Source organism: Genypterus blacodes, unplaced genomic scaffold, assembly GCF_046128005.1.
Source record: "Genypterus blacodes isolate CSIRO-AG114 ecotype Tasmania unplaced genomic scaffold, CSIRO-AGI_Gbla_v1 ptg000210l_1, whole genome shotgun sequence".
Classification (NCBI taxonomy): domain Eukaryota; kingdom Metazoa; phylum Chordata; class Actinopteri; order Ophidiiformes; family Ophidiidae; genus Genypterus; species Genypterus blacodes.
Window position 1 is genome coordinate 188,568 of NW_027467009.1, and position 22,381 is coordinate 210,948.

Genomic DNA, 22,381 nt, shown 5'->3' on the forward strand with positions numbered 1-22,381 from the left:
GTGACCTTCTGGGCTGGTTTGACCTTCATGTATCAGGTGTGTGTCTGTTGGAGCTCAGGCTACGCTCCAGCAGACTTCAGCCCGAGAGTCGATCTGTGTGTTGGTGTGAAATCAAAAAGACAGAAAATCCTCCCATCTGTTTCAACGATCATCTTTTATTTCCAAAAACTCCCACACACACACACACACACACAGAATGCTGCATCAGCATTAAAACAAACCCCGCCCATCATCATCATCCAGGGTGGAGTTGATGAAGCTGAAGACAAACAGGCGACGTGTACAGAGCAGGACAAATAAATAACCAAGCAGCAGAAGCCAGACAGAAACAGCAGAAACAGATCAGGGCTCAAAGTTTAGAGGACAAACTGATCAATAAGAAAGAATCAGGAAAGAAAAGAAAACATTTCCTGTTCACAGTTTGACGAAGATTCTGTTTTATTTGATTAAGATTCTATTTTTGGACGCTGATCAGACTGAGGAAATAAAATATAAAACTTAAAAATCTTATCTTATTAATCTTATTCAAGTTAAACTCTTAAATCATACAAGTTGATTCCCACTACATTAAGACTAAGCTGACTTGACTCTCTTGCTGAGTCTGTTGGTGGTAAGTTATTCTCCTTTCACTGATCAAATAAACTCTTAACTCAGTAAACTAATCCAGCTGAACCATTAAATATTAAAACTAAAACCCAGAGGAAATCATTGAAGCCAGCAGATCACAGCAGAGTCTTCAGTCTGCTGGCGTTTGCAGTAAATTTTTTTCCTCCACGAGGCCTCGTCTCTCACACAGACACACACACACACACACTGAACCCCAACATGCTGACCTGTGGGCCCGGGTGCACAGGAGGCGTGGGAGACCAGAGCTTTACAGCGCCGTCTGCAGGCTCTCTGTGCACTCCAGCCTGTCAGTCAGCATGTTGGGACTCTGCTGGGAGAATCTGAGAGGACCTTTCTGACCAGCGTTTGATTCACTTTGCTTTTAAATCAATACAAACACTTAAACATGGATGAAGGTTTTGCACACGCAGGTCAGAGACGTCCTGTGAGATTCTCCCGCAGGAGCACAGTGCGGGCTTCAGTGGAGCCGACTCAACATCAGCTTCCACCTGTGCGCACCGGTGCATTGTGGGTAGTGAAGTGGCGAGGTCCTCCTCAGTGGTGGTCATTGGCTGCAGTAAGAGGTGTGGCCCAGCGCAGAGGGAGCGCTCCTTTCGTGGCAGGGGACATCCGGCCCGACCCCGCAGAAACACTGCTTTCAAGTCGAGCCTTCATAGACGCCAGCGGTCAAAGGTCCCACCGAGCCGGGACACCTGAATGCAGCACAGCTGTGGGAAAACAGACAGGGAAGGAGGCGGAGCTTTACACCAGAGGACTGAACCGTCACGCTGTTTGTCACTTAGCAGAGGGAAGACGTCGCCTAGCACATCATCTACACCACAACAGGTCAACTCCTCTGGAGACACCACGGCCTCAGTGTCCCACAATCCACTGGGGTTAACCCTAACCCTAACCTGCTTGATGAGACAGCATGGGGCGTTTCTGATGATGTTCTCCGTACCTGTAGGTGTTGAAGCCTGCAGCTCTACGATGAGGTGAAGCTCAGGGGGTCCACCTGGTTCATCTTCATGTGGTTGTCGAGGATCTGGAAGACCTCCTGGATGTTTGGGACGTAACCTGACTGCAGCTTGGACCAGATTGGGACGTCTGAGGGACACAGAAACAAAGTCACTCTCTTCTTCACTGCTTGTTAAACCGGTGCAGCAACATTTCATTATGCATGTTTGAGATGACAGGCAGGTGAGATGACAGGCAGGTGATGAATGCTGAACACACAGAGTTAGAGAACTGTGAGACAAACTACAGTGATGACTTCTTTAACTTAGTACTGCTGCATTCAGATGAGTCACTCACTGTTCAGCATGATCTCAAAGGCCCCAGTGGACAGGAAGTGAGTCTCCAGCATGTTGCTGAGGAAGAACGCCATGAGACAGGAGAAGATCTGTCCAAACAGAGAGAAGATCCATCAACAACACGCATTCCTGATGACGCAACTATCTGAACCATCTGTTGCCACGGGGACATGGGTACCTTGTTCTCCTGGCTCCAGAACCAGGCGCGGGGTGTGGCCACACCCAGCAGGGGGAAAGGGTTCTGCCCACTGATGATCAGCATGATGGTGAGCAGCTTGAAGTAGGAGAAGAAATTTCCCAAGTACCTGCAGAGGAGGAGGAAGAGCATGAGGAGGAGGAAGAAGGAGGAAACGGCAACCGAGTCGAGTGACGACACAGCAACCAAACCAAGACACGCTGTAACAAAGGCCTGATGACCTGATGACCTGAGCAGCTCACCTGTTAAAGGGGGTGGGGGGGTAGTTCTCTCCCTCTATGCGGATGTCCGGGTACAGCTGGCTGATGGCCCTGGAGTACTCCTGGAACACCTTACTGTACCCTCAGGAGATACTACACACACACACACACAAAATATTCACATTTTATTTGCATCCAACACCACTGAATGGATTTTATGAATAAATGTTATTATTATGTAATACACTATTTGTAGTAGAGTGTGTTGTTCTGTCTTGTCTGTATCTATCTGTATCACTCAGAGTCTTCAGATTCCACTTGAACACAAAATCTCTTTCTGAAACTTCATCCAGATTAGCGTGTAATCTGAGACGCGTGTTTAGCATCGGTAAACGGATTAAGACAATAAAAATGGAGCTGGGCTCATTTAAATACATTATGTGGTCCAAGAGAAAGGTATTACAAGAGTAATAAACAGTAATTAGTGAAGCTGCACTTTAAACAGCAGCGTGTAGATGTTACAAAGCCACTTGACGTTTGCTAACAGCGGCTAGTGAGAGAAGCTAACAGTTAGCCGCCGGGCTGCTAGCTCACCAGTACTGGAACCGGAGCACGGGCCCGCTGTACATGGAGGGCTTCGCCGGCTTGCCGGGCTCGGGGTCGGGTTCGGCTGCGTTATTCGGGGACACGCCGGGAGTGTCAGCTGCCTGGTAGCCGCGCTGCGAACTGGACCTGCCGAGGTAGATGTCCCGCCCGGTGAGCGCGCTGAAGAGAAGCAGAGCCGCCAGCAGACCGAGCTGGCTGTACTCCGCCATCTCTGCTGCTGTCTGCGTCCGCACGGAACCGATCTGTCCGGGCACACGATTCACCATAACGCGCTTCCGGCTGCAGCCTTCACAATAAACTCCAAAACTCTATTGTACATTATATGTTTATCTAGCATTTCATATGTAGTTTATCAAAGTTTGTCAATATGAGACAACATAAACAAAACCTGTCTTCAGACATGTGCAATGCAGGGCGCTGTAACCTAACAAACTACAGTGGTGTATTGGTAACACATCCATCCTGGTGGGAGTCTCTGGTCTAGCACTCCGATTATAAAGCAGGTCATCATGAAGTGATTCAACTGAGACGAAAAGTCCCAAATTAAAGTATCATGAAATCCTCCTAGTTTCTCTTCCTCTGATCTGATGCTGAGTAACCTTGTTCTCTGTCAGGTCCGTCTTGTATCGGTGCTGCAGTTCACCTTGGGTCTGAGTCACCGCAAGTCGTCCGTTTCTTGTCCTATCTTTCATGCTTTTAAGTTGAAGGTTCATGTGCCCCTGGTTGCGGTGTGAGTCCGTTTGAATTTAGGTTTCAGTAGAGCGGTTTACGTTTGTTTTTTATCGCGTCCATCGGCAATACTAAGTATGTGAGCGTCTTGCACTTTTTCTGCTTTTTAAAACAAAAATCAAATCGTTTTGTGACCTCGTCGTGACGTCATATTTGCCCGACGCACCACTGATAAATATTTTGACGGACTGCAGTCGGCTGCATGCTTGAAGGTGAAAGGGATTAAAAAGAAAAAATGATTGGAGTTAGTTTAAGTTTAAGGATCTTGTTTGTGTAGTTAAGGATTAATAAACAGTTTAATAAAGCCGTTAAATCTGCTCGCAGCCAGCAGGTTAAGCTAGCTGTCAGCCTGGATGCTGCTCTCAGGTAAACAACGTTTATAACTTTAACATGTCTGTGATTTCAGTTCCATCGGCTTTCTGTTACCGTTAGAATCGATTTAAAAACTAATCTTAAACCTTTATTCTTGACGAGGCTTTACCACGAGTGTGTTTTAAAGACGCTGGTGTGCCTTCTGACTACCAGGGGGCGCCAAAAGTCAGGGAAGAAGTTGAGGGATGAGTTGATTTGTTATGATGCTGCAGAGTTTGTGTCTTGATTTGAGTGTGAGGCTGAAACTCTTTGGTCCTCTGGAATTCTGTTACAATTCTTAAATTTCCACCCTGACTCAGTTCCAAGTGATGAGATCAGTTTCAGATTGATCTTCACGTCTCTAAGCTTCCCTCTGCTCTGTAACGTTTATCTTATTTTCCATCGTTCTTCTTCTCTCCATGTTTCAGGAGATGGTGGTCACCATGCTGAGTCTGAGGGCGGCAGTAGTGAGCGCGCCCTGCCTGAAGCTCTGCCTTCTCCATCCTTCTGCCCGTGGCGTCTGCTCTGCTGCGTTCCTCAGGAAGTCCTCTCCTGATGGCTTTGGCTCCGTGCCGCCGGCCGCTGTTCTCTCTGCCGTCCACTCCGGCCCGCTCGGCCTGAGACGAGTGTCGGGCAGTGGCGGCGGCGCAGGTTGGTACGACGGCCTGGCAGACTCGGCGCCAGTGCATCTGGTGGAGCAGATCCTGGTGGGTGTGCAGCAGGCGAGCGGGCTGCCGTGGTGGGCCAGCATCATGGTCAGCACCCTGGGGGTCCGGACACTCGTCACTCTGCCGCTGGCCGCCTACCAGATGATCATCATCAGCAAGGTGTGTGAGAGCAAAACAAGGAGAAGATCTAGATCCTGATCCTGATCCTGATCCTGTCCCTGAACGTCCCCAAACATCCAGAGCTCCATCCCACACAAGCTTCAGACCTGAACAAGCTTCAGACCTTTACACACACACACACACAGCAAACTACGTAGAGTGAGACTCGCTTTAACGTCTTTGAAGCGGTGGCAGGTTGTCTTGGTGACCTGATGGATCATAATATGGTTCTGTGGTTCTGTGGCTCGGTGGCTCTGTGGCTCTTTGGCTCTGTGGCTCTTTGGCTCTGTGGTTCTGTGGTTCTGTGGCTCTGTGGTTCTGTGGCTCGGTGGCTCTGTGGCTCTGTGGTTCTGTGGTTCTGTGGCTCTGTGGCTCGGTGGCTCTGTGGCTCTTTGGCTCTGTGGTTCTGTGGTTCTGTGGCTCTGTTGCTCAGTGGGACCTAAAGTGTAAACTGCTTCTCCTGTTTCTCCTCAGAGACCTGAAATATTTCAGGAATCCACAGATCAAGTCAAACTCTCCCACGGCTCGTCTTCCTTCCTTGTCTCTGCCCTCCTCTTCCTCCCTGCAGCTGCTCGGCCTCCAGGGTCTCTCGTGTCTCCTCACAGTGTGTTTATAAAAGCTGCACACACACACACTGAGCTGAGACACAACAAACTGCAGGGAGGCGACGTTCAAACTGAAGCAGCTCAGATCCTCTCAGGCCGCAAAACCTCAAGTTTAAATGGAACTTATTCATTTCAACAAAGCTTTACTGATGCAAAACCTGATGTTCTCCATCCTGAACACACTCACACACTCACAGACACACATACACACACACACACACACACACACTGGTCACTCTTTCACTGATTTCTGTACTGAACTAATGGAACAACTACAAACTCAGCAGCTCTGCATCGTTTATAAGAACTGCAGACGTCTAGGAGGAGTAGTCGACCCTCGATGGGGTAACCATAGTAACCATAGTTACTGTTGTGGTGTGCAGGTGGAGGCGCTGCAGGCAGAGATCGGCGAGCTGGCCAGGAGGCTAAGGTACGAAGTGTCGCTGCGAGCCAGAGAGCGAGACTGGACGGAGAAACAGAGCCGGTAAGAAAACAAACAAACCACAAACTCATAAAGCTTCTGAACAACAACGACAACAACAACAACCCCTCTTTCCTCAGCTTCCAGTTCAAGAAGAATCTGCGTCGCCTGGTGTCCGAGCTCTACGTCAGAGACAACTGTCACCCCGCCAAAGCCAGCGTGCTGGTCTGGGTTCAGATCCCGCTGTGGATCTTCCTCTCTGTGGCGCTCCGCAACCTGAGCCTGGACCAGACCTGTAAGCCCGCACGCAGCCTCGGCAACTGTTGCCCTGGAGATGGATCACAGCATTTTTTACACGTTTCCCTTCTTGTGTGTGTGTGTTTGTAGCGGAGCTGGCAGCAGGGGGCGCTCTGTGGTTCCCCGACCTCACCTCACCGGACTCCACATGGATCCTGCCCGTCTGCCTGGGACTCACCAACCTGCTCATCGTAGAGGTGTGTGTGTGTGTGTGTGTGTGTGTGTGTGTGTGTGTGTGTGTGTGTGTGTGTGTGTGTGTGTGTGTGTGTGTGTGTGTGTGTGTGTGTGTGTGTGTGTGTGTGTGTGTGTGTGTGTGTGTGTGTGTGTGTGTGTGTGTGTGTGTGTGTGTGTGTGTGTGTGTGTGTGTGTGTGTGTGTGTGTGTGTGACGTGTCTCTGACTGTGTCTCTCCTCAGATCTTTGCTCTCCAGAGGGTGAACCCGTCTCGGTTCCAGCAGGTCGTCACTAACCTCATCAGAGGCGTCTCGGTGCTGATGATCCCCATCGCTGCCACCGTCCCCTCAGTAAGAACATCATCATCATCATCTTCGTCATGGTCTTCATCAACACTCACTCACAAAGTACAGAGGAACATCAGGGAGCGAGTTCAGACCTGACTGTATCTAAACTAAGCACACACACTCTTTACTGTCACGCCTCTTAAGCAGCCTCCACAGGTCAAAGTTCCTCTGTGGCATGAAATAGTTTGAGATCAGATCAGAGCCCAACCGTTAACATCTTGTCACGGCAACGCAGCTGAAACAACATGTAGGTCAGAGCCGACGTTGTGCTGCATACTTTCCCTCACCGTTCGTGCTCAGATCTGCCGTGTTGATGTTTCATAAATGCGACTCTCTCTCTCTCCCTCTCTCTCTCCTGTGCGTTCTTGCTCGCTCCTGGGCGCCGGCAGCGACGCATTCCTGCCTGACGGGATGGCGTGCAGACATCAGACGGAAATGTTTGCTGTATCTGAGCTGTGATCAGGAGCTGCTGCTTGTTGTGTCTCACGCTCACATTCAGGCTTCAGCGGCCACATTTACGCTCCACCGTCTCCATGACGCCACCATGATCCATGTGTCCATTCAGACTCCAGCTGATCAGTTAGAGTCATTACCAACATCACAACCTAAACATCACGGGTTCTCAACCTGCACACCAGATTGTTAGATGCTCTGCAGACAGGCACACCGACAGTAACACCACATGGATACCATAGCAACCAAGTGGTGAAACTACAGACTGAGCACTGTTACTGCACTTTAAACTGAAGCTCTGTCTCCTCTCCTCTCTCCTCTCCTCTCCTCTCTCCCCCTCCTCCCCCCTCAGTCCCTGGCTCTGTACTGGTTCACCTCCAGTGTGGTTGGCTGCGGTCACAACCTCCTCATGCGTTCTCCAGCCATCCAGAGGATCCTTCGCCTCCCGACGCGCTCCGACTCGCCGTACAAAGACCTGCTGGCCGCCTTCGTCGCCAAGTACTTCAAATAAAGAGAGAGAGAATGAGAGAGAGAGCTCTTCAAATAAACACTGAGCTCTTCAGAATGAACAAATGCTCTGCAGGTGAACGACGACTACTTCAGGCTCACGAGGGCTTCACACCAACGTCAAGTACAGAGGATGAAGATGGAGATCTACAGAGGAGCGCCGACATCACACACACGCACACACACACACACACACAGAGCATGTAAACGTTGTATTTCCTCCCCTGGTGGACTCGTTGTGTATTGAAGGAGGCCTAACTGAGTTCACAGCAGCTTGACGTGCAGGTTAACCTACTGACCTTTGACCTTCAGGAGCGGTGGAGGTAAATGTGATGTCTGAACCTGTCCAGCAGGTGGCACTGTTCCTCAGTGTGGCTCTGTTGTATCTGTGTTCCGATCATGATGTTATTAATGTCACGTGTTGTTTGCTGCGTTCAGGGTCCACTGACCTCATCAGGATTATTTTATTAATGAAATAAATGTTTGTTTTCCTCATGTTTACTTCTGTGTGTGTGTATGTGTGTGACATTCTTACCTGTGTGCTGAAGGTATGTATCAGTCTCATGCTGTGACGCTCTGGGCCTCTCTCTCTCTCACACACACACACACACACTGCAGGGCACACACTGGATTATAATAATAACATTATCACATTCAACAGGAAGCTTCTGCTCTCACAGGCTTCTGTATGAAACCTTCTCCAGAACATTCCCTGGAACAGAACACATAAGGATCCATTCACTCCTCCAGGATTTCCGCAACATGGCTGTGCCGTAACTTCACCCCCCTCACGTGTGACTCAAGCTTTAACTTCAACAATAAGAGGAAAGCTTTGGCTCATATTTCCTGTTTACAGCAGAGTGAAGCTGCTGTGACGCTCAGGAGGATTAAAGCAGCAGAGCGGAAACATTCAGCTCAAACACAAACTCAAGCTGGATTCATGTTTGCAAAGTGTGAGATGTCACTTCAGTCACGCACTGACATCTGTGAACACAAACAGACACACACACATTTAGCTGAAGTTGTCCCTCTAATTGAATCCTCGGATCACTGAGCTCTGAACTCTTTGGCATCGAGCTCCTCACATTCCAGTGCCTGAGGTCCGTGAGGCTCCGGGGGGGGCGGAGTCAGGGAGGAACCGGGCTCAGAGCGCAGCAGCAGCAGCAGCGGGACTTTGGTCGCAGCTCTTCATCACTCAGCAGCTCCTCATCACTCAGCAGCACTGAAGCAGAGTTTGTCTCCAGCCATGTTGTCTCTGTCCTCCGTCGTCTTCCTGTCCCTGCTCAGCGTCTCCGCCGCGCTGAGATGCGGCCCGTGTGACCAGGACCTGTGCGCCCCCCTGCCGACTGAGGGCTGCCCCGCCGGCTCGGTGCTGGATGGTTGTGGATGCTGCTCTGTGTGTGCTGCGGCCGAGGGGGAGGTGTGCGGGGGCCGCCTGCTGGCCGCGCGCCGCTGCGCCTCCGGCCTGGAGTGTGTGAAGAGCGACAACGAAAAGAAGAGCAAAGTGGGAGTGTGTGTGTGCAAGAGCAACTATGAAGTGTGTGGCAGCGACGGGGTCACGTACAAGACCGGCTGCGCACTCAGGTACGCCAACGCCAAGACCGAGAAGGAGGGCAAAGAGCCGGTCAGCATCCAGAACAAGGGACGCTGCGCCACAGGTCAGTCCTCTGATAGAGACAGACAGGGTGGAAGTGAGACAGGCCACAGGTCAGTCCTCTGATAGAGACAGACAGGGTGTAAGTGAGACAGGCCGCAGGTCAGACTGCTACTGTTACTGTAGATAGACGGACAGGATGTAGGTGAGACAGGCTGGAGAAAGACACATCAATGAGAGACAGACTGTAGCTGCATACTAGACAGAGAGAGAGACAAGCTGAAGGTGAGACAGGTGGCAGAAGAAATATTTTCATTTCAACAGATGAAAAACAAAGTGAGACTAAAGGTCGGAGAGAGAGAGAGAGAGAGAGAGAGAGAGAGAGAGAGAGAGAGAGAGAGAGAGAGAGAGAGAGAGAGAGAGAGAGAGAGAGAGAGAGAGAGAGAGAGAGAGAGAGAGAGAGAGAGAGAGAGTGTGGGAGAGAGAGAGAGAGAGAGAGAGAGAGAGAGAGAGAGAGAGAGAGAGAGAGAGAGGGAGGGCGGGTTAGTTAGTTAGTTGGTTAGTTCTCTGTAACCTGGTTGAGTTGAGGTAAATGTAAAGTTGTTTCTCTGCTCTTTGCTCTCACTGCATTTTATCACAGTGACATCGGGACATGTGTCTCTGACAGACATCAGGACATGAGTGTGTGTGTGTGTGAGTGTGTGTGTGTGTGAGAGTGTGTGTGTGTGTGAGAGTTATAATCCATCAGTCTGATTCAGTCTGAAGGTTCACTGAACTGAACAGTGAAGCAGCTTCACTTTAAAACAACACAGTCTGTGTGTTGCTAAGAGAGGCCAGCCTGTCTGTCCCCCTGTCTGTCCCCCTGTCTGTCCATTTGTATCCAGTCTGTGTATTTCCAGATATTCCTCATGAACTTCTGCAGGTGTTTGACTTTCACTGGAGCTAATGGAGCTAAGCTAACGCAGCTCAGTCTCATGTGAGGTTATTGGCTCAGAACCTAACGAGCTGCAGACACAGGTGTGTGTGTGTGTGTGTGTGTGTGTGTGTGTGTGTGTGTGTGTGTGTGTGTGTGTGTGTGTGTGTGTGTGTGACTGTACTCGCTCAGAGCAAACTGAATTCCTCGCAGGTCACCCAGGATTGACTGACAGGTGCTGATGGATCTGGGGCTTGTTGGGTCGCGTCCCCCCTGCAGGTGAATCACAGATGAATTTGTCGTTTCAGCTCCCGTCATCGTCACTCCTCCAGGGGAAGTCTACAACGTGAGCGGCTCACAGGTGTACCTGAGCTGCGAGGCCATCGGGGTCCCCACGCCCGTCCTCACCTGGAAAAAGGTCAGAGCGTTACCATGACAACCACTCACACATCACAACAGCTCAGAAATAGAATGAGAAGAAAGAAACAGAGGAAGTAGAGCTGCTAAATCTAAAATCTAAAACAGGGATGAAATGAGAAACGTGTCGTTTCCTGTTTCCTCTCTGTTTTTTCCCCGTGGCGTTTTTAGAATCACAGTCTAAAACAGGAAATGAGTCCAGAGCTGAGCTGTGATTGGCTGCTTCAGGTTATTAAAAGCTTCATTACACTGAGAAACACACTGAAACTTTAACTCAGTTTGACTCCAAAGTGCTGGATCAACTATGAACACATGAAGGTTCTGTTCTCTACCTAAAGACTTCTGAGGCACGAACACGGCTCAGATCAAAGCGAGGCTCTGACCGTGGCCACGCCCACCAACTCAGGTTCAAACTAAAGGTTCAATCTGCTCACAACAGATTAGCAAAGAGGAGCTAATCTCACATTCCTCCTGAGGTTCCTCCTGACGTTCCTCCTGATGTTCCTCCTCACGTTCCTCCTGAGGTTCCTCCTCACGTTCCTCCTCACGTTCCTCCTGACGTTCCTCCTGACGTTCCTCCTGACGTTCCTCCTGACGTTCCCTCCTCACGTTCCTCCTGACGAGCTCGTGCCTGACAGGCTTTGTGGGATCTGAGCCCGTCTGTCTGCTGGCTGTCTTTCTGTTTGCAGATTATTCTCCGGCTTTCACGCTGGAAATGAAGATAACTTCAAATAACACCAGGCAATTATTCTACAACATGACCGAACCTGCCAGAGACACAAAGCTGAGACGGAGACGCAGTCAGGACGCAACAACATCAACACACTGATTGTGTAACTGTACACAGAGATGGAGTAAAGCTCCAGTCACACAACATTCACACGTTTAATCAGAGAAACAATGAGTCTATCTGTCTCCCACGACCTTGGAGAGAACCAGACGTCCTTCAGTGTGTGAGAGAGCGAGAGAGAGAGAGAAACAAAAAGTTCCAAATGTTTCACAAGAGTTTAAAAGTTTTGTTGTTGTGTTTTTGTGGTGTCTTCCTTCAGGTCCTGAGTGGAAAGAGGAAGATGGAGCTTCTTCCTGGTGACAGAGAAAACCTGGCCATCCAGACCAGAGGAGGACCCGAGAAGCACGAGGTCACTGGCTGGGTGCTGGTCAGTAACACACACACAAGACAACTAATGCCAACCCGTTTGTGTGGATGAGTGCGAGTGAGCTGAAGTGTGTGTGTGTGTTTGTGTGTCAGATCTCTCCACTCACCGAGGAAGAGGACGGCTCCTACGAGTGTCACGCTTCCAACCCCAAAGGCGAAGCGTCGGCCGTGGGGTCCATCCATGTGGTGTCCTCCCTCGATGACATCACCGTCAAGAAAGGTAACTTCGCCCCCCCCCCCCCACAGACGTCACCTCCTCTAAAACCTCAACACCTTCATCTCCACCATCATCATCATCACACCAGAGGCTTAAACATGCAAAACACCACGGAACTAAACTTCATGATCTTCAGCTCCTTCACGGCTGAACTGTGTTGGTTTCACTCAACGTACAGAGGTTTCAGGGTCAAAGGTCAAAGGTGAACATATTGGTATCTAACTAAACTTCAGGCTCCACGTGTTCATGGATCCATCAGAGCCCATTCACAGACCCACATACCTGAAGAGAAGCACAAATGTAAAGAGACACGACACGTCAAACTCCTCGTGTGTGTGTGTGCGTGTGGTTGTGTGTGTGTGTGTGAGGAATGATGGAGTCAAAGTGGAGCAGCTCATGGAAGCGTTGGTGTAGAGCCCTGCGGTGCAGCTTAAGGGGGGGGGGGTCGGGGGTTATTATGGAAACTATGAAGATCACAGTGTATGGAGGGGGCGGGGCTTAACCTTTAAATCACCTGGCTGACATGTTGACAAAGAGGAGAGTTTCAGTCTCCTGCAGCTACGCTTTCACGCTCAGAGAATCTGTCGCAGCTCGCCAAGGAAACACCCAGTTACTGCGGCAACCACTCGCGACTGACAAAAGATCCGTGTGTGTGCGTGTGTGTGTGTGCCGTGAGGCTGTAGATCACTGAACTTGTCCAGACAGAAGATTTGGATCCAGCGTTTCTGCCAATAACATTCCAGGACTTTTCCATAAGTGTCTCCTACATTTCCTTATGAGAGGAAGCGTTCCTGATTGACACGTGTCTGTGAACATGACTGCCAGCTAACCAGGCCAACCAGCGCTGGCTACATCAGTGAGGATCCACCACACGTCTCCTAGCAACCGTCACCATCCGGTTTTCCATATTTTCGAAAACTCACAGGCCTGCAAACAACTTCAACTTTTAACTTAAAAACAAACTAAAGTCTAAGTTTCCACAGTGAGCGGGCTTTTACTGTGGCGAGTCACTGAGCTTCCTGTCTGTGGAGGTCAAAGGTTCCTGCTGTGATCTTAAAGAATAAAAGCATAAACATTTTTTTTTGCATTGTGGCGACTGAAGAGCAACTTACAGATTTGTTCCTTTGCGTTTCTCTTCCAGTGACGAAGGAGGACGAGCTGTGAGGAAGAGGAGCTGTGAGGAAGTGGAGCTGTGAGGAGACGCTCGGCCCCGTCAGCCTTGAGGAAGAGTTGAGCTCTGAAGAGTTTTGTTTGGGTTTATAAACACCAATCACATACGTTTTTCTTCTGTAGTTCTTTTTTGGCTTCATGTTATCTTCTTCTACTAAACGATGGTAAACAAAGTTAAGTGTAAATGTTCTTATGACAGATTTGTTGCTTTTATAATTGAAACCAAGCTTTTATTTTGGAAGGACGTCAGGTTAAGCAGCAGCCGCTCTGTGACTCTGCGGTGTTGCTGCCGACGCTCTGTGGTGCTATGATGATGATGAAGATGATGAGGAGGATGATGATGATGATTATCTTGACTCATGTTTTATCTTTGAACTCGTTTCAGGGCTTCATTAACATTTCAGTCTGAAGTTTGTATGTTTCTGCTGTGTCTCGCTCAATAAACAGCCATAACAACACAAGCTTCACTGTGACTGTCCTTTACTGACTGTGGGGAGGTTGATTGATAAGTTCTGAGCTGAGGGATGATGCAGTTTTATCTGGGGTTAAATAAACTAATAAACAAACTCTGACTCCTAACTTTAACGGTCAGTTTGATTGTTTTATTGCTGACTCCTCTGCGTGACCTCTGATGAGGTCATGGGAACTTTTAAAGGACAATGAGAAAGTGAACCAGGGGGGAGAGAGCAGCAGGGGGCGCCGCAGGGCCGGAATGCTGCCTTTGACAGAATCAAGACGGCCCGGGCGCCCGAGTGACGAGAGAGAGGACGAGCCCCGACACATGACATCACCGAGGGGGACTCGTCCGTCTGCTCAGCTCACTGAGTTCGATCATAAAAACCTTTAGATAATGTTTGGTCCTTTAAGTTTATGTTGGTTACTTTGTGATCTTTACCCTGAGAAGAAACAAACACACAACACAGCTGGAGACCCCACAGCCTGGTGTTGCACAATGATGTCATCCTGGATCAGTCATTCAGAAAAAATGATTTATTCTAATTTTACAAATAACAAACATGAGGCTGTAAAAACACTGAGTGGACAGAAATGAGCACAAATCACAGAGCTGAACTCAAAGCTCCGCCTTTACCAGGCTGATGTCACCGTCGCCTGATTGGCTGAGCCTCTCTATGAGGTCATCATGCGAGGGGCGATGCTCATGGACATCAGCTCCTGGAACAGAAGCTTGCAGGCGTACGGCATCCGGACCAGAGAGATCTGACACACACACACACACACACACACACACACACACGTCAGACTCATGTTTGTGAGCGTACCCGTTGTGCGCCCGTTGTGTTCTTTGTGTTGGGATGCGTACCTGCGTCTTGTTGCGGCAGCCTCGACACTCGTACGTGTGCGTCCGCGTGTTGGCGATGGCCATCAGACCACAGAGGTTACAGACGTGAACCTGGTACGGATCAGACGCCTCAAAGAGACGCTCTCTGAGGAACTGAGCTGCTCCGTGAGCGATCTGACAATCACGCTCCATCTCGCCAAAACGAAGACCGCCATCACTGAGGAGAGAGAGAGAGAGAGAGAGAGAGAGAGAGGAGTCAGCATTGAGTCTTTTCTCTGCAGTGTCTCTGTGTGTGGCGTCTCGCTCGTCTCTCACCGTGAGCGTCCCTCCATCGGCTGCCTGTTGAGGATCTGGACCGGTCCTCGGGCCCTGGAGTGGATCTTGTCGTCCACCATGTGCTTCAGACGCTGGTAGTATGTGGGACCGATGAAGATCTGCGAGGTCAGCTTCCTGCCCGTGAAACCGTTATACAGGACCTGAGGACAGACGGAGCGTTTTCAATTATCAATAATCACGCTGATCAATAACTCCGCCTCCACCATGACAGCCACGTCCCTCTGAACTCTGAACTCTGACCTCGTTCCCTCTCAGGTGGTATCCGTACTCTGACAGCAGGTTGGACACTTTCTGCACGTTGACCGCATCATTGAAGGGCGTCGCATCGCCGATCTCACCTTTGTTTGCAGAAACCTGAGAAAGTAAAGTAAAGTAAAGTAAAGTAAAGTAAAGTAAAGTAGAGTAGAGTAGAGTAAAGTAAAGTAAAGTAAAGTAAAGTGGAGTAAAGGAAGGTTAAGTCTCCTCACCTTCCCCTGCAGACACTCGATCAAATGGCCGACTGTCATACGTGACGGGATGGCGTGGGGGTTGATGATGATGTCGGGCGTGATCCCCTCACAGGTGAACGGCATGTCCTGCACCGCAGACACACAAACACACACAAACACACAGTTAGTTTATGTTTACATAACAGTATTCACAAATACATTATCACATCCTGTGCCACACACACACACACACACACACACACACTTCATGTTTGGAGTAAATGGCTCTAAGTGGTTGACCCTTCAGATAAACACTCAGCTGAGTTTATCTGATTGAACTAAACACCTGAACACATCATCGTCCGTCTAAACAGCCCCGAGGGTCAAAGGTCAAAGGTCACCTCCTGTCTGTACTGGATGCCGCAGGTTCCTTTCTGTCCGTGTCGGCTGGCGAACTTGTCTCCGATCTGAGGGATCCGGACCGAGCGGACCTGCAGGGGGGGGGCAAACAGGAAGCAGCTCAGAAACACACAGCTTAAGAGCCCATCAGCTGAAGAAGAGTTCATCCTCTGGGGAACAGGAACATCCAGTGTGTGAGACATGCTGACTCGTCTCACCCTGATCTTGCAGAACTTGTATCCCTCCTGGTTGAGGGTCACCATGACCTGGTCCACGATGCCGGTCTCGCTGGTCCTCAGGAAGGTGCTGCAGTCCCTCTTGGTGTAGCGGCGGTTGGTGCTCTCCAGCTCGTCGTCGTTCTCCGGCAGCGTCACCGTTTTCCCGATGATCACGTCCTCGCCGGACACGCGGACGCCGGGCGCGATGAGGCCGTCGTCGTCTAGCTTGTCGTAGATGGCGTGTCTCATACCTGGAAGGAGACGGGACACATCTGTCTCAACCTGTCTGTCTGAACGCTCTCAGGAGAAGATGATGTCATGGCTGGCTCCTCTGTTAGAGGAGAGGATGTGAGGGAGTGAGGATGAAGATGCTGTGTGCTCTCACCCTGACAGGTTTCACGTGTGGGCTTCTCAAAGATCTCCTCCTGATCAAAGCCTTTCTTTGACTCCTGCTCTTTGTAGGATCGATAGAAAACCGACCTGTGGGACAAAAACAAACCTCTGAATAAAAAGGCCAAAGAATCCAAACAGACGAGATGTAAACACAAAGACGAGACGTAAACACAACACGGATCTGTGCGAGTCCACCAACCTGAAGAAGCCTCGATCCACAGCTGATCTGTTCATGATCACAGAGTCCTCCTGGTTGTATCCTGTGTACGAGGCGATCGCCACGATGGAGTTGATACCTGGAGAACACGACACAGCTTTGTGTTCAATCGTTCTGATGGTTGATTTTGTAAACAGTAACGTTCAGGGACAAGAAGCACAACGTCACTTCCTGCTGCTCTGAAGCTTCTCCATGATGTAATCTATGTTATCTGTGACATGTCTCATCTTTGCAGTGTAACAGCGCCCCCCTCAGGCGGCTGGCGTACCTGCAGGCAGCTCTCTGAAGCGCAGGTACTCCATGGAGCGCGTGGTGACCAGGGGCTTCTGAGGGTAGTACAGCACGTGGGCCAGCGTGTCCATGCGCACATGGAAGTTGGTGATGTAGACGCCCATGGCCTGCTTCCCCATGGCCGACTGGTACGTGTTCCTGGGGGACTGGAGCACAGAAACCAGAGGCTGGTTGGGTTAGCTGAGCGGAGCAGAGGGTCTGTGTGGGTCTGTGTGGGTCTGTGTGGGTCTGTGTGGGTCTGTGTGGGTCTGTGTTGGTCTGTGTGGGTCTGTGTGGGTCTGTGTGGGTCTGTGTGGGTCTGTGTGGGTCTGTGTGGGTCCTACCTGGTTGTGATCGGGGAAGGGGATGATGGACGCACACACGCCCAGGATCATGGACGGGTGGATCTCACAGTGTGTGTAGGTGGAGCAGTAGGCCACGCCCTTCTCCTGGAGGTCGTCCGGGGTCATGGCCAGCATCACCGTCTCCTCCTCCAGCGTGTCGATGTATTCAACCACGCCACTCGCCACCAGGTCCTGCCAACTGACAACACACACAACTACTGTTAGACTCTGTGTGTGTGTCTCTCTCTCTGTCTCCCGCTGTCTCTCTCTCTCTGTGTCTCTCTCTCTCTCTGTCTCCCCCTTTCTCTGTCTGTCTGTGTGTTTCCCTCCCTCCCTCTCTCTCTCCTGTAGTTGTACTCTCTCTCTCTCTCCCTCCTGCCCTCCCTCCTCACCTGTAGTTGTTGTACTCTCTCTCTCTCTCTCTCTCCTCACCTGTAGTTGTTGTACTCCCTCCCTCCCTCCCTCCCTCTCTCTCTCTCTCCCTCCCTCCCTCTCTCCTCACCTGTAGTTGTTGTACTCTCTCTCTCTCTCTCTCCTCACCTGTAGTTGTTGTACTCCCTCCCTCCCTCCCTCCCTCCCTCCCTCCCTCCCTCTCTCCTCACCTGTAGTTGTTGTACTCTCTCTCTCTCTCTCTCTCCTCACCTGTAGTTGTTGTAGTCCCTCCCTCCCTCCCTCCCTCCCTCTCTCCTCACCTGTAGTTGTTGTACTCTCTCTCCTTCAGCTGGTCGATGTGTCGTCTCTTCAGCAGGAGTTTCTGTTTCTCAACGATCAGCAGCGGTCGACAGATTCGCCCGGCGTCTGTGTAGATCCTGATCTCTCTCTCTCTGATGTCTCTGATCATCGACACCTGGCATCATCACACACACACAGGCAGGGAAAGATGGGATAACGTGTTCAGAGCCGCCGCCTGCTGAGGATTCCACAGTGTGAGAGTGAGTGACAGGAGAGTTTGGTTACCTCGGATACGATGATGTCCATCTGCCTGCGGAGCTTCCTCAGCGTGTTCATCAGCTGCTCCGGGTCTTTGTGGATACCGACCCAGCAGCCGTTCACAAAGATCTTTGTGGCACTGAAATATAAAAACACAAATAAATAAGGAGGAAAAAGAAGCCTTCATACGTTTAACAAACGCTGTAAACGTAAACAGCGACTGACTCGGCGATGGCGGCAGGAGAGATCTCCTCCAGGTTCTCCATGCTCCACTCCTCCAAGAACTCCAGGATGGGCGACGGCTGAGAGCCCACAGAGATGTAGGCCATCAGGGCCAGGTTCTTCACCAGACCCACAGCGTGACCCTGAACACACCACAGAGAGAGAGAGAGAGACCCTGAGACACAACATGGATGTATGATGTACAGGAGATAACACACACATATAAATCATTAATATATGTTTAGATGTCCTCAGGCTTCAGGTTGTTGGTCGTCTTCTGCGTCTCACCTCGGGCGTCTCGGCGGGACACACCATCCCCCACAGCGTGTTGTGAAGCTGTCGAGGCTTCGCCAGCTTTCCGTCTCTGCCGATTGGCGAGTTGACGCGGCGGAGATGAGACAGAGTCGAGGCGAAGGTCAAACGGTTCAGCACCTGAGAAAACACACACACACACACACACACACACACACACACACACACACACACACACACACACACACACACACACACACACACACACACACACACACACACACACACACCCAGGGTCACGCTCTGATTCATGAAGACTTCCTGTAAGCGAGGACAGGAGCGCTGTGTGGTTCTGACCTGCGACACTCCCGCCCGGGCCTGGTGAGCCTTCTTGACGTCGCCCCAGTTGCCCGTAGCGAGCGAGTACTTGAGCCCGTCAGAGATGATGCGTGTTTTGATGGCGAGCTCCAGGTTGAAGTCTTTCCCTCGGTCGATGAACTTCTGAGCGTAGATCCTGATCTCCTTCAGCAGGTTCTTAAACATCCTGAGCATCAGAGAGACACAACACAACACTGAAACAACAAACACACCAACACTGCTCCCACACACACATCAGGAGTATCGATCACAGTTATTCACACTAACTCATTAAAACATCTGTCTGCATGAACAGGGACCAGGACAGGGTCTCCTAGCAACTGTCACTTGTTTCCAAAGATGAGAGAATAAGCCCCACCCTCTGAAGAGGAAGGCCAACAGCGGCCCGGCCAGGTCCAGCCTCTTGTTGCCGTAGTGATCTCTGTCGTCCAGCTCTCGTCTCCCCAGAGCGGCCAAGAGCAGCCTGTGGACCATGTACCTGAAACACACACACACCTTATTACACACACACACACACACACCTTATTCTCGCAGCACACACACACACACCCCCACACACACCTTATTCTCACAGCAGCACACACACACACACACACACACACACACACACACACACACACACACACACACACACACACACACACACACACACACACACACACACACACACACTCACACACACACACACACACACACACCTTATTACACACACACCTTATTCTCGCAGCACACACACACACACACACCCACACCCACACACACACCTTATTCTCACAGCTACACACACACACACACACACACTCACCCTAAGAAGTAAGCCTTCTTGGTCTCACAGAAGTCGCTCACTCCCACGTGAGGCAGCATTTCCTTCTGAAGAACTTCCTTGGCGTATTTGATCCTCTTCTCTTTGGTCACGCCGGGCTTCGCCCCTCTGGAGCCGATGAAGTTCAGAGCCACGTTCTGCTCCTGGATCACAAAGGCTTCATCCAGCGAGGGCTTCACCTGCACACACACACACACGGTTACATCAGAGCGACATCACACACTCAGACACATGGATATAAGGACACTTGTGTGTATGTTGTTGTGTGAATGAAGCCAAAACCAAAACAGTCAGAACTTTCTTATACAAGGAAACTAAAGAGGGAGCAGAGAGGAATGACATCATCAATGACATAATCTTCTCATGTCGGTAGTGTAGAAGTAAACAGGGACAGAAAGCTCAATCAGCTCTATCCTAGATTCTTCCTTCATGTTTGATGAGCCGACTGAAGGTCTCCACTGCTTGTAGCAAAGCCAGCAGCGCCATCTGCTGGTCACATGACGTCACTGCACCAGCATCATCACAACACACACACAGCTACCAGAGAAGAAGAGAAACCTCTCACCATCTCCATCATCTCAGGATCATCAAAGTCGTAGATGATGTGCTCTAGGATGTCTCTGTCCGACACGAAGCCCAGAGCTCGGAACACGATGATGATGGGGACTTCCTGTCTGATGTAGGGCAGCGTTGACACGATCCTCTGCCCGATGGCGCTCTTCTTCACTCCCTGTGAGCCACAAACATGTTAACGCAGTCGCTCAATCACTCAGACGTCCGTCCACAATGTGAGAAGATGTTGGACTTCATGAGACCTCCAGAGACGCCAGGCGGCAAGAAGGAGGAGAACACGCTGACTGACCTGTCCTCCTCTGGCCATCATGCTGACCCAGATGGTGCTGGTGGGACGGGACGAGTTCTCCAGACAGGACCGGCACTCGGCTGTGTAGGCGTACTTGGAGTCCTTCTTGGCGAACACGTAGACGGTGTTGGTGGCCATCTTCTCCTGGGCGATCAGCACCTGAACACCAGCACACTTCACATCAGCAACGGAGAGAAACTACAGGAAGTCGCCGTGACCCTGAGCGACTCTCGTACCTTCTCAGAGCCGTTGATGATGAAGTAGCCGCCGGGGTCGAGCGGACACTCGTTCAGCTCGCACAGGTCACGGTCCGTCAGGCCGCTTAGCAGGCAGTAGGTGGAGCGAAGCATGATGGGAATCTTCCCGATGAAGGTCTTCTGGTGCTGTGTCTGGAGCTGGTCCTCGCCCTCTTTGATGATGGTCTTGGTGATGTCGACATACAGAGGGGCGGAGTACCTGAGGGGTGGAGTCACAGGCGATGTTGAGGTTATTGATTGAAAGATAAACTGAAGATACCAGATTCCTAACTAAATGAATTCAGGACTTAAATCTAAACTGCTCCAAATTCTACGACGGTCTCCAGCAGGTCAAACATAAACAGGAAGTGACCCTTTGGATCAATAACTCAGCCGGTGACCTACGTGAGGTTCCGGAGTCGGGCTTCGTTGGGCATCATGGGAGACGGAGCGCCGTCTCTTTCCCAGTGTGTCGGCTTGGACAGGTAGATCTGCTCAAACTTCAACAGGTAGCGCGGCTGCAGGAAACACAGAGGTCAGATGTCAAACACACCTGTGGGCGAGCAGGGCCTGGCCCGCTGAGTGACACAAGAGTCTAAGCTTCCTCACCGGCTCCTCCACCTCTCCTGAGGTGTGCTGGGCCTCAGCCTGCAGGTCGATGGGCGGAGCGTCCTCCACAATCCTCTGCACCGACATCTGGATGAACTCATCAAAGGAATCCAGCTGCTGTCGGACCAAACCTTTCTCATCAAAATAAGAGCTGGAGGGGAGCAGAAGAAGAAGAAGAAGACGGAGGCTTCATGGACCTTCATACATCTCAGGTGGATCTATAGAGCTGAACTGTGAGCTGATGTTTCCTCTCTCTGCTGTACTGACTTATACACTCTTATGTGATCAATAATAAAGCTTCCATGTGATCAGCGTCTCTATCTTACCTGATAACGATCCAACAGGCTTCCTGCCATAAGTCTGGGGTGATCTCATCATCATCTTCTTCATACTGGTTATCTGATAAACACACAAACACAAACTCATCACTCACAGCGTTAGCCTGTTAGCTTCCATCATAACAAAGCCTCGCGCCATTAGCCGTAGCACTGTTAGCATGCTCGTACAACTTCATTTTTTTCAGACGTAAAGCTCGCGTTATTAGCGCGCTGCGGGGTGAAGCTGCGTGTTTTAAGGAGTAATTCGTGTTTAATACGTCACCTTCGTCCTGGTCGTACATGATTCCGCGCAGGTCAAAGCTGAACTAAAGCTAAACAAACTCCCTGACTGCGCCACTAGGTTCCAGGCGACGCTGCGGCCGGCACGGAGGGAAGCACTTCCGGGTTGAAGGGCTGCAGTTTAAAAATAAAGCGCTCAGCCTTGTCTGCGCGTTGGACATTTTTTACAGAAATAAAGTGTCTCAATATGAACAATGTAAGGAAACAAACATACAAACAAAAACTAAAATAATGAGTGGCCGCTCTCCCGCAGTACAGTGTGAAGGCACTAGATGGCGTTGTTTAGCTACAGCACAACAGTTGGGAAGATGAAATTAAATTCAATATTTTTCTGTTGCTGACGGGAAACGCTGACAGTGTATAAATGTTGTGACTGACAGATAGATGGCTCATAAGTTTGCTCATCGTGGAGCCATAAAGCCTGATTCCTAAATTACTACAATACATCTG

At 50.4% G+C, this 22,381-nt stretch overlaps 4 protein-coding genes across 4 annotated transcripts; 2 read left to right on the forward strand and 2 right to left on the reverse strand.

Moving 5' to 3' along the window:
- Nucleotides 1-135: 135 nt before the first annotated feature.
- selenot2 (selenoprotein T, 2) lies at nucleotides 136-3,170 on the reverse strand. Its single transcript, XM_076169718.1, has 6 exons — nucleotides 2,910-3,170; nucleotides 2,358-2,468; nucleotides 2,098-2,224; nucleotides 1,921-2,008; nucleotides 1,568-1,713; nucleotides 136-1,334 (listed from the first exon to the last, which is right to left on the reverse strand). Exons 1-5 carry the CDS (start codon nucleotides 3,128-3,130, stop codon nucleotides 1,592-1,594), a joined length of 669 nt encoding a protein of 222 aa, XP_076025833.1. The 5' UTR covers nucleotides 3,131-3,170; the 3' UTR covers nucleotides 136-1,334; nucleotides 1,568-1,591.
- A 79-nt stretch (nucleotides 3,171-3,249) lies between these two features.
- On the forward strand, nucleotides 3,250-8,125 carry cox18 (cytochrome c oxidase assembly factor COX18). The gene is made up of 8 exons (XM_076169716.1): nucleotides 3,250-3,862; nucleotides 3,975-4,016; nucleotides 4,430-4,828; nucleotides 5,817-5,917; nucleotides 5,995-6,149; nucleotides 6,242-6,348; nucleotides 6,566-6,673; nucleotides 7,476-8,125. The coding sequence occupies exons 3-8, from the start codon at nucleotides 4,433-4,435 to the stop codon at nucleotides 7,632-7,634; spliced, it is 1,026 nt and encodes a 341-aa protein (XP_076025831.1). The 5' UTR covers nucleotides 3,250-3,862; nucleotides 3,975-4,016; nucleotides 4,430-4,432; the 3' UTR covers nucleotides 7,635-8,125.
- A 652-nt stretch (nucleotides 8,126-8,777) lies between these two features.
- igfbp7 (insulin-like growth factor binding protein 7) lies at nucleotides 8,778-13,558 on the forward strand. The gene is made up of 5 exons (XM_076169717.1): nucleotides 8,778-9,288; nucleotides 10,446-10,555; nucleotides 11,604-11,711; nucleotides 11,804-11,930; nucleotides 13,069-13,558. Exons 1-5 carry the CDS (start codon nucleotides 8,877-8,879, stop codon nucleotides 13,089-13,091), a joined length of 780 nt encoding a protein of 259 aa, XP_076025832.1. The 5' UTR covers nucleotides 8,778-8,876; the 3' UTR covers nucleotides 13,092-13,558.
- A 514-nt stretch (nucleotides 13,559-14,072) lies between these two features.
- Nucleotides 14,073-22,021, reverse strand: polr2b (RNA polymerase II subunit B). Its single transcript, XM_076169735.1, has 25 exons — nucleotides 21,915-22,021; nucleotides 21,641-21,713; nucleotides 21,315-21,465; nucleotides 21,111-21,223; nucleotides 20,706-20,925; nucleotides 20,470-20,628; nucleotides 20,173-20,337; nucleotides 19,590-19,786; nucleotides 19,143-19,262; nucleotides 18,764-18,950; nucleotides 18,443-18,586; nucleotides 18,158-18,297; nucleotides 17,960-18,071; nucleotides 17,695-17,849; nucleotides 17,003-17,201; nucleotides 16,657-16,825; nucleotides 16,371-16,467; nucleotides 16,164-16,258; nucleotides 15,779-16,029; nucleotides 15,563-15,652; nucleotides 15,201-15,308; nucleotides 14,974-15,087; nucleotides 14,713-14,873; nucleotides 14,419-14,614; nucleotides 14,073-14,315 (listed from the first exon to the last, which is right to left on the reverse strand). The coding sequence occupies exons 1-25, from the start codon at nucleotides 21,931-21,933 to the stop codon at nucleotides 14,226-14,228; spliced, it is 3,525 nt and encodes a 1,174-aa protein (XP_076025850.1). The 5' UTR covers nucleotides 21,934-22,021; the 3' UTR covers nucleotides 14,073-14,225.
- Between the last annotated feature and the right edge of the window lie 360 nt (nucleotides 22,022-22,381).

Excerpts from the sequence above, each read along its gene's own strand:
- cox18 (XM_076169716.1), top strand. The coding sequence starts at position 4,433 with ATGGTGGTCACCATGCTGAGTCTGAGGGCGGCAGTAGTGAGCGCGCCC. Across the intron at positions 5,918-5,994 it reads TGGACGGAGAAACAGAGCCG|CTTCCAGTTCAAGAAGAATC; the intron begins GTAAGAAAACAA and ends CTCTTTCCTCAG. Across the intron at positions 6,674-7,475 it reads TCGCTGCCACCGTCCCCTCA|TCCCTGGCTCTGTACTGGTT; the intron begins GTAAGAACATCA and ends CTCCCCCCTCAG.
- igfbp7 (XM_076169717.1), top strand. The coding sequence starts at position 8,877 with ATGTTGTCTCTGTCCTCCGTCGTCTTCCTGTCCCTGCTCAGCGTCTCC. Across the intron at positions 9,289-10,445 it reads CAAGGGACGCTGCGCCACAG|CTCCCGTCATCGTCACTCCT; the intron begins GTCAGTCCTCTG and ends TTGTCGTTTCAG. Across the intron at positions 11,931-13,068 it reads TGACATCACCGTCAAGAAAG|TGACGAAGGAGGACGAGCTG; the intron begins GTAACTTCGCCC and ends TTTCTCTTCCAG.
- polr2b (XM_076169735.1), bottom strand. Across the intron at positions 16,468-16,656 it reads CTTCAGAGAGCTGCCTGCAG|GTATCAACTCCATCGTGGCG; the intron begins GTACGCCAGCCG and ends CGTGTTCTCCAG. Across the intron at positions 16,030-16,163 it reads CACACGTGAAACCTGTCAGG|GTATGAGACACGCCATCTAC; the intron begins GTGAGAGCACAC and ends GTCTCCTTCCAG.